We start from the raw sequence: 13,919 nt of genomic DNA on the forward strand, positions 1-13,919 counted from the left end.
TGCTTGTTCTATATTACTATTTCGGGTTATATTTTATAACACGTTATCAGCACGAGGCTCTACCAACGCAAGAAGATCTTTGAGAAAATTAAGGTATAATTTTTCTCAAATTTGTATTTTTTAAAAATTATGTCTGATATTATGAAAAGAAAATTCGTTGCCCTTGAAATTTGGGGCAAGAACTATATGACATGGGTATTGGATGCTGAAATTCATTTAGATGCAATGGGTCTTGGAGACGCCATTAAAGATAAAGATAAAGCATCTACCCAAGACTGTGTTAAGGCCTTGATTTTCTTGCGCCATCACCTTGATGAAGGGTTGAAAATTGAATATCTCACAATGAAAGATCCATTTGTTTTGTGGAATGGTTTAAAGGAAAGATATGACAACTTAAAGTTGGTCACTCTTCCACAAGCACGATATGATTGGGCTCATCTTAGGCTCCAAGACTTTAAGTCTGTTTCTGAATATAATTCTGCTATGTTTAGAATTACTTCTAAATTTAAACTCTGTGGAGATAATATCAGTGAATATGATATGCTTGAAAAATCGTTTACAACGTTTCATGCCTCCAATATGGTCTTGCAACAGCAGTACCGAGAGAAAGGCTTCACAAAGTACTCTCAGTTGATTTTTCTTCTACTTGTGGCTGAACGAAACAATGAATTGCTTATGAGAAATCACGAAAATCGACCTACTGGGTCTACACCATTGCCTAAAGAGGATGAGGTGTATTCCCATTATGCTAATCGTGGAAAAGGTCGTGGCTATATTTGTGGTCGTGGTCATGGCCATATCCAAGGAAGAAATTTTCCTGGTGTTAATCATCCTCCACCAAAAAATAATTTCCAAAAATGGAAAGGGAAAGATGAGAAGCGAAACGCAGAGGGTTCAGAAACTAAATGCTATCGTTGCAGTGGAAAAGGGCATTGGGCAAAAATTTGTCGCATACCAAAACATTTGGTTGAGCTTTATCAAGCATCTCTGAAAAATAAAGGCCCTGAAGCCAATCTTGTCTGTGACAATGAATTTGACATCACCCACTTGGATGTGGCAGATTTTTTTGAGCACCCTGATGAAAAAATAAACCACTTGATCGGTGATGGATCTGTGGTAGAGATGATTGAGCAATTTAATTTTTATGCTTTCTTATTCGTAGTATGTAATGAATAAACATCTCGTAATTTTTATTGCACTTTATAATTATTCTTATGTAGTTCTTAAGAATATTTTTATTTCCGAAATTTTATAAATTTCACAAACAAGGAGTAATATCCTATTAATTAGTATTCTAGTCTCAGTGATATTTTAACAATTTTAACTTTCCTTTACGTTGCTTTAATTCTCTTTAAGAAAAGGTTTACAAGAACCCTGGAACAACTTTTGTTACTTCACCCTCAAATTGTTTTATGAGTATGTTCTTTTCTTACATGGATCAATTATTTTTCATACAATGTGTAGGAAAATGCAAATAATTTATACATGTAAATAATTTTGTTGTAGTTGTATTAGTCATATGTGTACTTGTATTATTTTTTGCGTAATTATTTGTATAATAATTAGAATTTGCCAGAAAATGCATTAAAGGCTGCTATTGAATTATTGGTTTAACTTTATTTCTTTTCCATTTTTCTCTAAAAATACTAATATTTATTCATATACTTCTTTTGTATGTCAAACTACGAGAACAAATATGGATATCTTTCAAAGCATACTTGGATCAAAGTTCAATTGTAAAAATATTTGCTTAATTGATTCATGTACGACACATATAATATTCAAAGAGAAGAAATATTTCTCTTATTTAAGTATGTGTAAGACAGATATTACTACAATTTCTGGTAGTAGTAATCTAATTGGAGGCTCTGGAAGAGCTACTATAAATCTGCCTATGGGAATAATAATTATCATAGAGAATGCAATGTTCTCCTCCAAATCCAAGAGGAACTTGTTGAGTCTTAAAGATATCCGCAGAAATGGATTTCATATTGAGACAATAGATGAGAATAATATGGAATATCTCATCATTACCAAGAATGTCTCTGGCCAGAAAAGAATTATTGAGATGTTCCCATCTTTATCTTGTGGCATGTATTGGACAAAAATTAGTGCAATTGAGGCAAAAACCAAAAGGTTACTGCTTCTAATACTTTTGTACTTTGGCATAATCGATTAGGTCATCCTGGATCAATTATGATGAGACGAATCATAGAAAACTCAAATGAGCATCCATTAAAGAATTTGAAAATTCTTTTAAATAATGAATTTTCTTGCACTTCTTGTTATCAAGGCAAGTTAATTATAAGACCATCACCAACAAAGGTTGGGATTGAGTCCCCTGCGTTTTTAGAACGTATATAAGGGACATTTGTGGACCTATTCACCCACCTAGTGGGTCGTTTAGATATTTTATGGTCTTAATAGATGCATCTTCTAGATGGTATCATGTATGTCTATTGTCATCTCGCAACCTCGCGTTTGCAAAATTAATGGCACAAATAATCCGATTATAGGCCCAATTTCCCGATAATCCAATTAAGTCTATTAGACTTGATAATGCTGTTGAGTTATCATCCCAAGCATTTAATGATTATTGCTTATCAATGGGGATAAAAGTGGAACATCCTGTAGCTCATGTTCACATGCAAAATGGCCTTGCAGAGTCTTTAATTAAACGTCTGCAATTGATAGCAAGACCGTTACTCATGAAAACGAAGTTGCCCACTTCTGTTTGGGGTCACGCCATTTTACATGCAGCAATGCTAATTCGTCTCAGACCGACAAATTATCACAAATATTCCCCGTTGCAATTAGTTTTGGGTCATGAACCTAATATGTCTCATCTAAGAATTTTTGGATGCGCTGTATATGTGCCTGTAGCACCCCCACATCGCATCAAGATGGGTCTCCAAAGAAGGTTAGAAATATATGTTGGGTTTGAATCGCCCTCCATTATTCGCTACCTTGAAACATTAACGGGAGATTTGTTCACTACTCGTTTTGCAGATTGTCGATTCGATGAGGCATTTTTCCCAAAATTAGGGGGAGAAATTAATGAAACCAAACGTGAAATTTTGTGGAAAAATAATCATTGTCTCATCTTGATCCACGTGCCTCTATTTGTGACACAGAGGTGCAAAAGATTATCCATTTGCAGGAAATAGCAAATCAAATGCCATATGTATTTACGGATCTGAAAAGGATAATAAAATCACATATCCATGTAGAGAATGTTCCAATCCGTATTGATGTCCCCATTGGACAATATTCTAGTTTCATAGCTAATGAGTCAAAAGCATGCCTAAAACATGGTAGACCATTAGGTTCTAAGGATCGAAATCCTAGAAAAAGAAAAATAAATTATCAAGATGACACTATGAAAGAGTCTCATAAAGAAATTCATAATTTAACCAATCTTGAGATTCATGAGGAAATCAATGAGCCCGGGACTCAAGAAAATAAGGAACTATCAATAAATCCAATCCATTTTGAGATAAATTTGAATCGAATGGATATAGTGGTGGATTACATCTTTGCATATAATGTTGCATCTAGCATTATACAAGAAAGTGAGGATCTTGAACCTCAATCTGTTGAAGAATGTCGAAAAAGACTTGATTGGCCAAAATGGCAAGAAGCAATCCAATTAGAGTTAAGTTCACTTGCAAAACGTGAAGTTTTTGGGCCTGTAGTCCAAACACCTAATGGTGTTAAGCCTATTGGCTATAAATGGATCTTTGTACGCAAAAAAGAATGAGAAAAATGAGGTACAAAGATGTAAGGCACGCCTTGTTGTACAAGGATTTTCACAAAGGCCTGGTGTCGATTATGAAGAGACATATTATCCTGTTATGGATGCTATAACATTCCGTTATCTCATTAGTTTTGTTGTCCATGAAAAGCTTGATATGCATTTAATGGATGTAGTTACAGCCTACCTTTACGACTCATTTGATAATGAGATATACATGAAAATTCCCGAGGGATTTAAAATGCCCAACGCACATAATTCAAAGTCCAGGGAAATATTTTCAATCAAATTGCAAAGATCTTTGTATGGTGTAAAGCAATCAGGAAGAATGTGGTATAACCATCTTAGTGAGTATTTATTAAAGGAGGGTTATATAAATGATGTCATTTGTCAATGTGTTTTTATAAAGAAAACAACATCGGAATTTGTTGTACTTGCCGTATATGTCGATGACATAAACCTTATTGGAACTCCTACAGAACTCCAAAAGGCGATTGATTATTTAAAGAAGGAATTCGAGATGAAAGATCTCGGAAAGACAAAATTATGTCTCGATTTGCAAATTGAACATTTGACAAATGGGATTTTTGTTCATCAATCTGCATACATTAAAAAGTTATTGAAACGGTTTTACATAGATTAAGCACATCCATTAAGTACTCCGATGATTGTTTGATCACTTGATGTGAATAAGGACCCATTTCGACCTCAAGAAAAGAATGAAGGGCTTCTTGGTCCTGAAGTACCATATCTTAGTGCAATTGGTGGACTAATGTATCTTGCTAATACTACAAGGCCTGACATAACTTTTTTGGTTAATGTCTTAGCATGATATAGCTTTGCTCCTACAAGGAGACACTAGAATGGGATCAAACAACGATATCTAAAAGGGACTACGAATATGGGCTTATTTTATGGCAATGACTGCAATCCTGATCTTGTTGGTTATGCCGATGCTGGGTATTTATCTGACCCACATAAGGCTCGATCTCAAACAGGTTATGTGTTTACATGTGGCGGCACTGCCATATCTTGGCGATCGACTAAGCAATCAACCGTGGCTACTTTTTCTAATCATGCTGAGATAATTGCTATTCATGAAGCAAGTCGAGAATGTACATAATACATCTTATCCGAGACAAATGTGGTTTGAGGTGTGAAAAACTACCCACAATTTTGTATGAAGACAATGTATCATGCATAGCCCAATTGAAGGGAGGATTCATAAAAGGAGATAGAACAAAGCACATTTCACCAAAGTTATTTTTTACACATGATCTTCAAAAAAATGATGATATCAATGTGCAACAGATTCGTTCAAGTGATAATATGGCTGATTTGTTCACCAAATCTCTACCAACATCAACCTTCAAGAAACTGGTGTACAAAATTGGGATGCAAAGGCTCAAGGATGTGAGTTGATGCTCTCATCAGTGGGAGTTAATACGCGTTGTACTCTTTTTCCCTTACAAGGTTTTGTCCCACTGGGTTTTCTTTGCAAGGTTTTTAATGAGGCAACCAAAAGGCACATTTCTAAACATGTGTACTCTTTTTCCTTCACTAGGATTTTTTCCCATAGGCTTTTTTCCTAATAAAGTTTTAGCGAGGCATATTATCTATGGACATCCAAGGGGGAGTGTTATGATAAATATCACATTATGTTGGATGTCTACTCGTCTTCCATGATCTTCATCTCAAATGTTTAATGACATATTCAATGACATATTTTGTATGTTCAATGACATATTCCATGACATATTTTCTTCACTTTTATGCTTATATAAAGGCCTTGTAATAGATAGAAAAATACACATAATTGAAAAAGAAATAAGAATCTCTCTTCCTCCCTTTCTCTCTATATCTCTTAGTTTATTTTTGCTTGTTCTATATTACTATTTCCGGTTATATTTTATAATAAATACATTTTTTAGCAATTTTTGTTTCAAAAGTCTGGTCAAAACAGTAGGTCTTTGTTTATTTCCCAGCTAAGCTTTCTTCTCAGAAATAATTTGGCTGACTTTATGAAAAAAATGAGGTACGCAACAACAACATACCCAGTAATATCCCACACCGTATGGTCCGAGGAGGGAAGTGTATACGCAGATCTTACCCCTACCTTGTGAGGATAGAGAGACTATTTCTAATAAACCCTCAACTTAGGAAAGCAATTTAATTTTAATGGACAAACTATTGTGGAGCCGAATATGAAATTATATTTATTATCCAAAAATACGGGCCATAAAGGTCTTCCGTCAACCAAGCGTTTTCTTCAATAACCTTATCTCCGTATATTTCATCCACATATGTGATGCTAAGAGAACTAGAAATACGCTAAGAGAAAAAACAAATAGTTATAAAAATAAAAGTATTTACAAAAAAAAACAAAGATAAAAGTAAGAGTATAATGTAGAAAATAGCTGATTTCTAAGTCCTCGACAACGGCGCCAAAAACTTGTTGCGGCCAAACGCATACGCAAGTATACGCGGTTGTCAAGTAATAAAGTGACTAAAAGTTGGAAGTCAAACCCATGAGGACTTGTGATTAACTATTAACTAAATCAGATTATCCTAATTATCTAAATAAGAATTAAGCGTAGTAATATATGACTCTAATCAATTTAAAATAAAAAGAAAACAAATAATGAACTCTGAACAAAGGAAGAGTAGATTTTTATGTTATCAGTGTCATGAAAACGATCTACGGTTATGGGTTATATGACATTCCTATTGTATTCTTCAACTAAATTGACTAACTAATTTATCTAGCTTATTGGTTGATAGGGTTTATATTGCTCATAGGAATCTATCAAGTTGTTATTTGCCTATTCAAGCTAACCTAACACCTATATATCTATAGAGTTAGAATCAACAAGAACACATTTATAACTAATGTACATCAACCAACCAAGGCAATTAGGTATATGTATATCCTAACCGCAAATCCATTCCCCGATGCCCAGGTTCAAGAACTTGCTCTACTCAATCCTATATGCAATCTTGAATTCTCACTTTTGAATTCAACTCTAGGTTCATAAATAGTATTCAACTGTTGATCAAACAATCAAATAATTAAGTGCATGATTGAATAAACTATTACAAACAAATCAAGAAATTAAAATCAATATCTGAATAATAATAGTCATGAAAGAACCACAACCCTAGAACGTGAAGTTTAGCTCCACATAGACATGGTATTAAAAAAAAAATCATATAAAGGAACATAAAAATTACTAAGTTTGGTGGAAGAAAAGATGAAACCCGGCCTTCACGGCGGCTCTGTGCTCTCCCTTAGTCAAAAGTTTCTCTCAAAAATGTTCTCCCCTTCCAAATAGATTTAGAACCCCTTTTATACGAATTGAAATCGTGTAAGACCGAAATAACCTTGTCCCGAAAGAAGAAGGAAAAATACCATCCCAGCGTCAAGGCAGCCTTTGCCCTGACGCTAAAACCAGAAAGGTTTCACATCTGCTTGGGTGTTCTTTCAATGCTGCCTAACTTTTCAATCTGCTGAGTTTATCATTCTTTCACTTAACTTTTCATTTCATTGCAATTGTTTCTTTCATCTTCTTTTATAATACTAAACTTTAATCATTATATATTCAATAATTAAATAATTATGAATCCATTCTTGTAGTGTATAAAATATACTTAAGATTTGTACTTTGATTTCAATTTTATCTCCAAAGTACCTACACATAAAATACACAATTAAGCACAAATATAGTACAATTTAGCATTGAAAGACTAAAATGTAAGTAATGTTGTCACGACCTGGATTTTCCGCCCGCGGAAGTCGTGATGGCGCCTACTAATGTAAGCTAGGCAAGCCGATTGTTTGAACAAATTAACTTTTTACACATTTTATATCCATTAACAGTTATGAAGCAATAACGTGTAGACAGCGGAATTTATAATAAGCGGAAGAAAAATAATAATCTATTTGAATATGTATCCAATACAAATGTTTAATCAAGACTACCCAGACCAAGAGTCACAGCTTCACAGATGGTCTAAGAGTACTACAAACAAAGTCTGAAAGTTAAATAATACACTGTCTTGGAAATACGTAAATGAAATAGGATAAAGGGATAGAGGGGGACGCCAGGGCCTGCAGACGCCTCCACGACTACCTTGGATCTCCGTAACTGAAGGTAGCCACCCAAGCTAAGGTCAAAAAGCTACTGCTTTGGGATCTGCACACAATGTGGAGTGTAGTATCAGCACAACCCACCCCATGTGCTGGTAAATGCCTAGCCTAACCTCGGCGAAGTATTGACGAGGCTAGGACCAGACTACCAGATAAACCTGTGCAGTTTAACCATATACAGCGGAAAAGAAGAACAGTAATGTACAATCAATTATGGGAAGGGGAAACATGTTGTAGGGGAACATCGATTAAGAATAGTAAGACAACGAGTGAATAAGAAGAACACCATATCTCAGTTGTTAACAAGAATCAAGAATCAATAAGTGCACGGCATCACCCTTCGTGCTTTTACTCTCGTCCTCACCAAAGAATCAATATAAATTGCACGGCATCACCCTTCGTACTTTTACTCCTGTCCTCACCATATAATCAATATAATCGGCACGGAATTATACATCGTGCAGCACGACATCACCCTTCGTTCTTTACACTCTTCCTCACAAAATCATATACGACATAACCCTTCGTGCTTTAACACTCTTCCTCACCCAAACAACAATTACAAATAATAAGGCAAGGAAATAAGTAAGGTTGGAGTAAAATCCCAGCAAGGGAAAACAATAGTTCAACAATCAAATCCCTGCAAGGAAAAATAATAGTTCAACAATCAAATCCCGGCAAGGGAACAATCTCAAAAGTATCAACATCCCGGCAAGGGAGATAGCATTAGGAGAAACTATACCCGGCAAGGGAAACAACACAATAATTCTCTTTCCTTTTTCACGTCTAATTCACAACTCACTTCACAACTTGATCCAATGTTATAAAAGGTTCAATTTCCCATTTATACTTCACATTTTATTATACATCTTGAGTCAACGCTCCTCAATGTTAAAATATCGCTATTACTTGCGCAAATTTTGCACAACAAAAGAAATCATCACCAAGGCATGAATAATACAACGAAGTCATAATAATCATAATATAAGACTCACGGTCATGATTGACACCAACGTATAGATACTCGTCACCATGCCTATATGTCATACTCAACTATTACCACATAGAAAGTAGGACTCGACTCCTAATCCCTCAAGCTATGGTTAGACCAAACACTTACCTCGAACTTCCACGGCCAACTCAAGCCTAAAACACTACCTTCCCTTTTGAATTTGGCTCCAAATTAATTGTATCTAGACATAATCGACTTAATAACATCAATAAACGCTAAACAATTCAATTCCAATGCTTAATTATAAATTTCCTATCACTTTTCCCAAAAAGTCAAAAATCGACCCTGGGCTCGCTTGGTTAAAACATGAAGTTCGGACTAAAACTCGATCTCTCATTCACCCCGAGCCCAAATATGTAATTAGTTTCGAAATACATCCCTAAAACGAGGTCTAAATTCCATTTATACAAAAAGTCCTAACTCTACCCAAATCCCTAATTTTCTACCCTTAAGAACATGATTTAAGCCTAGAAATCTAATGGGTGTTAATGGAAATTGAAGAAAATGAATCCAATATTACATACCTATGAATTTATGGTGAAGTTCTCTTTCAAAAATTGCCCAATTTGGAGTTTGGAAGAAAAAGTTATGAATTTTTGGTTTGATCACGTATGTGTTCTGTCACTGTTTAAATGACTGGGAAAAAATAAGCTATGCGATCGCGAACAAGCCTATGCGATCGCATAAGTTTGACTTTCCTAACCTACATGTTTGCAAGCTAAGGGCCGCGTTCGCATAGGGTTAAAACTACCCAGCCCCCAGACCCATTCCCACTCTATGCGTTCGCGTAGAGAAACTTCCCAAAGCTCTGCGTTCGCACCCAGGTCTATGTGTTCGCATAGTGCAAACCTACCCCTTCCCCGTTTGTGCATTGCATTCGCATGGATGACCATGCGTTCCCATAGAGTAAAACCCTAGAAGACAGTAGAAATACCAGATTTATAAGTCCAAAAATACTCCGACGCCTATCCGAAGCTCACCCGAGCCCTTAGGGCTTCAAACCAAACATGTACACTAAGTCAAAAACACTCTACGGACTTACTCATGCATTCAAATCACCAAAAAAATATCAACAACTATGAATAGCATCAAAATCATGAAATCACTTAAGAACTTAAAATTTTCCAATTTTTCTCAAATACGGTCTGATTCACGTCATTTCAAGTTCGCTTCTTACTAAATTTCACAGACTCGACTTAAATCACATATAAGACCTATACCGGGCTCCGGAGTAATAATACGGGCCCGATACCATCAAATTTTAAACATATTTCATTTCCAAAACTTATAACTAATTCCAAAAAATAATTTTCTTTAAAAATTCATTTCTCGGGCTTGGGACCTCGGAACTCGATTCCGGGCATACACCTAAGTCCCATATTTTCCTACGGACACAAGGCTTATTGGGAAATCAAAAAGCTAAATATGGATATGGACTTAGCCGGTGAAAAAAGACTGCTACAACTCAATGAACTTGACAAGTTTCGGTTGCATGCTTATGAAAATGCCAAGTTGTATAAAGAAAAGACCAAGAGGTGGCATGACAATCACATACAACATCGTGAGTTTGAGACGGGTCAAGAAGTTCTGTTGTTTAATTCAAGGCTAAAGCTTTTTCCTGGAAAGCTTAAGTCCCGTTGGGCAGGCCCTTTCGTTGTGGTAAGTGTGACTCCTCATGGAACAGTTGAATTGCAGGACATAAATTCAAGTGGTACATTCTTGGTGAATGGGCAGCGAGTAAAACACTATTGGGTGGTGATATTAAACGTCACAAGACCTCGGTAGATTTGGTTGATGCGTGATAAAGTCTTGAGTCGTGCCGCAACGTTAAATTAGGCGCTTGTTGGAAGGCAGCCCAATGACTAATATCACTAACTTTTAATTGTAGTTTAGAAATATTTGATTTTAGATGTCATAATGTTTTTAGTCAGGTGCAAGTATGAATTTGGCATAAAATTAGTGTACAATGATGTAGAGGTAAATTGTGAGCTAAAAAATCGAAAAATAGGCTAACTCTGTGAAAAATTAGCCTACCGCATCGCATGGGGCGTCGTGCCACACACCGCGCCAGGAAAAATTGCACAAACGAGGCATAATGTAAAGTTTTTAGAGCAGCTGTGAATTTTGCACTGCCACGCCGCGGGGGCGCCGCGACAATGCAATTTAATTAAAAAAAAATTAAAATAAACCCCTTCCCCTTATTTAATTATTTCCCTTCCCAAACTCTCTTCTTCTCTAATACTAAACCCAAAAGCCCAACCAAATAATTTCACTTAAAAATCCATCCTCAAATCCTTCTTCTTTTTTCAAGGTAAGTATTCTCTTCTCTCTTTTCCTTCAATATAGTAGTATTTCATTTTGTATTTCTTTCTTATTTTCAAGTATATTTGTATAAACTCTAGCAAGAATTGTGTTCTTAACTTTCTTTTAGTTTCTTTTGTTAATATTGTTAAAAATAGTATCAAAAACTTAGAATGTATATTCTCTTTGTGGTTATGGAGGATTTGAAGGTGTGTTGAGGTGATATGGGTTGAGTTTCTTGTTGAAGATTGTTGAGGGGTATACTAATTCAAAAATACATGTAAGAAAGTGAAAGATTGTGTATTGAATATTATTGTGAAGATGTGGTGATGTTATAGTTGTAATGTGAGGCATATTTGTGTTGTTGATATGGTGATTATGCGTCTTTTGAAGTTGAAATTTAAGAATACAAGACATGCTTATAATGTGTTTGTTAAAATGTCTAAGTGACATGAAATTGAGTAATGTTGCAAAATAAGAAACAAATTGCATTGTGAGATGTTATTATTGATAACAACTATAACATTAGGCTAAAACATGATTTTTCGCTTTCTTTATGTAAAAATGAGATGTAAGATTCATGCTAATTTGCGTATGTAGTATATTTTGTATAATAATTTTGAATTTTGTAAAATAGACTAATTTCTTTTTATGTTTATGTTTAATATAAATCTAGCTTAATTTTGTTTAATATTTATGTTTATGTTTAATATTAATCTAGCTTAGTTTTTTATTTTTATTTTATTTTTAATTGTTGCAATTCTCTCTAATGACTGCATAGGGCGATAAGCATTATATCATTCTAATTGAAGAACATGGTAGTCTGAATCCCTGTTATACATGCTAAGTGTCAACATGATAATAACATAAGTGTGGGGTATTTACTCCACTTGCTCTTAAAATGATTTTGTGTCTTTTTAGCTAATATATCATATTGTGTAGGTATAATGTCTCGGCGCCCAAGCAAAATATCAAACGTTGGCCTATCTGAGGCTGCATCTACTAGCCGACGTGGAGGTAGAAGGGCACCACCTTCGGCACCAGTTGAGGAGGAAGAGGACCACTTTGATCCTAATGCAGATGAGGTGCAAGAGTGCAAATATGGCATCAGGGCTATTCCAGTCCATACAATACAATGGTTCCAATCCTTTGTTCCTACTGTACCACCAACTCCAGAAGTTGCCATAGATGAAATAAAGTTCGCTCGTAAGTATAATGCAATATATACTAACATTTGATCTTTGGATTTTGAAGGGTTGTTTCGCCAAGGTGATAGTGTGAATATCAACTTGGTAATTTTTTTTTATGAAAATTGGCAACCAGGAGGTGATTTAGATGCAAGTTATCAAGTTAGGGTCAGAAACAGAGTGATTCAATTTTCTTCAAAGGTAATAAATAAAATAATGGGTTTCACTGAGCATTCACATAAGCTGTTTCAGAGGTTCCTTCGTAGACCATATTACCCAGACATTCACAGGCAGCTATGTGGTGCAGATTCCTTTGCCTTGTGGACTAGAGATTCAAATGCGTTTCACAAGGAGATGAAAAAAGGAACATTCCAACGTCCTGCACAAGTTATTTTGAAGATAATAAATGCCAAAATTATGCCGACACAAAGTGATACAGACGTATCAAAACTAATGGGTTGCTTGATTTATGCATTTTTAATAGGAATACAGGTTGATCTTGGAAAAATTATGCCGGAACACATGTCAAAGGTGAGACCTTTTGGGGGGTGCCGCCTACACTATCCGAGTATGATCACTCGGCTATTGCGGATGTACTGCATTGAAGAAGCGTATCACTATGATCGTAAGATAGAAGTAACATATCCTATCAGGGCGCTTGATGTCACGACTGTGATAGATCCGCCTGCAACTGCACTTAATGCCGATCAAAGGTTTGTCCGGGTGGAAGAGACTTTGCAGATATTATTTGCTGACTTGCGCCTTCACGCTTCTAGAGGGGAAGTGAACTTGGAAGAGTTACAACAAAATCACCCACTATCTCCTTTCACTCAACAGTGGTTAGGAATGGCTCAGCAAAGACAATTTCCACCAGAGGAAGATGTGAACTCTATTCCCTCAGATGACGAGGAATATTTGTGCACCTTTGAAGATAAAGATGCTTAGGCCAATGGCCTCAGGGAGTCTCTTTTCTGATCTATTTTTGATCTTTTCCATTAGGGACAATGCAAGATTTTAAGTGTGGGGTGACTATTTGTGATGCTCATCCTCAGTTCTTGATTCTAAAGTAAGTGCCTTAAATTGTGTATTTATAACTATACTTAACTTCTTTGACTAGAGAGTTGAGAAAGATCCAAGCTTGAATGAGTTGTGTGTCAATGTGTGAGTGAGGTTGCTGAAATATTCTGTGCATAACAATTGATATCTAGAACTTTCCCTCAAGTGTTTTGCAAAGAGAAATAATAGCATTATTCAGTTTAGGAGATGATATAGGTATTTCTTTATTGAACCAGTTTTATAATTGTTCCCACCTAGTTGTATATATCTTAGTTAAACCTTTTGAGTCTTTAATCCTATTTCTTTGGCATCCACATTGTAAACCTTACCAATTTATGTAAATATATCAGTTATTTGAACCTCTATCTCTCATGAGCACTTAGTGTTGTTAAAGTTATGAAGCGATTTGTTGGTTTATTTGAAAAAAAAAAGAAAAAAGAAAAAAATACATATATATATATA

General features: G+C 35.4%; 1 protein-coding gene across 1 annotated transcript; it reads left to right on the plus strand.

Annotated features, from left to right (window-relative positions):
* Positions 1-342: 342 nt before the first annotated feature.
* Positions 343-1,176, plus strand: LOC138889109 (uncharacterized). The gene has a single exon (XM_070171670.1). It carries the CDS (start codon positions 343-345, stop codon positions 1,174-1,176), a length of 834 nt encoding a protein of 277 aa, XP_070027771.1.
* Positions 1,177-13,919: the final 12,743 nt, after the last annotated feature.

The sequence above is a fragment of the Nicotiana sylvestris genome, chromosome 4 (genome assembly GCF_000393655.2).
Source record: "Nicotiana sylvestris chromosome 4, ASM39365v2, whole genome shotgun sequence".
NCBI lineage: Eukaryota > Viridiplantae > Streptophyta > Magnoliopsida > Solanales > Solanaceae > Nicotiana > Nicotiana sylvestris.

What these genes read in the sequence shown, in the direction of transcription:
- LOC138889109 (XM_070171670.1), top strand. Translation starts at nt 343, where the DNA reads ATGAAAGATCCATTTGTTTTGTGGAATGGTTTAAAGGAAAGATATGAC.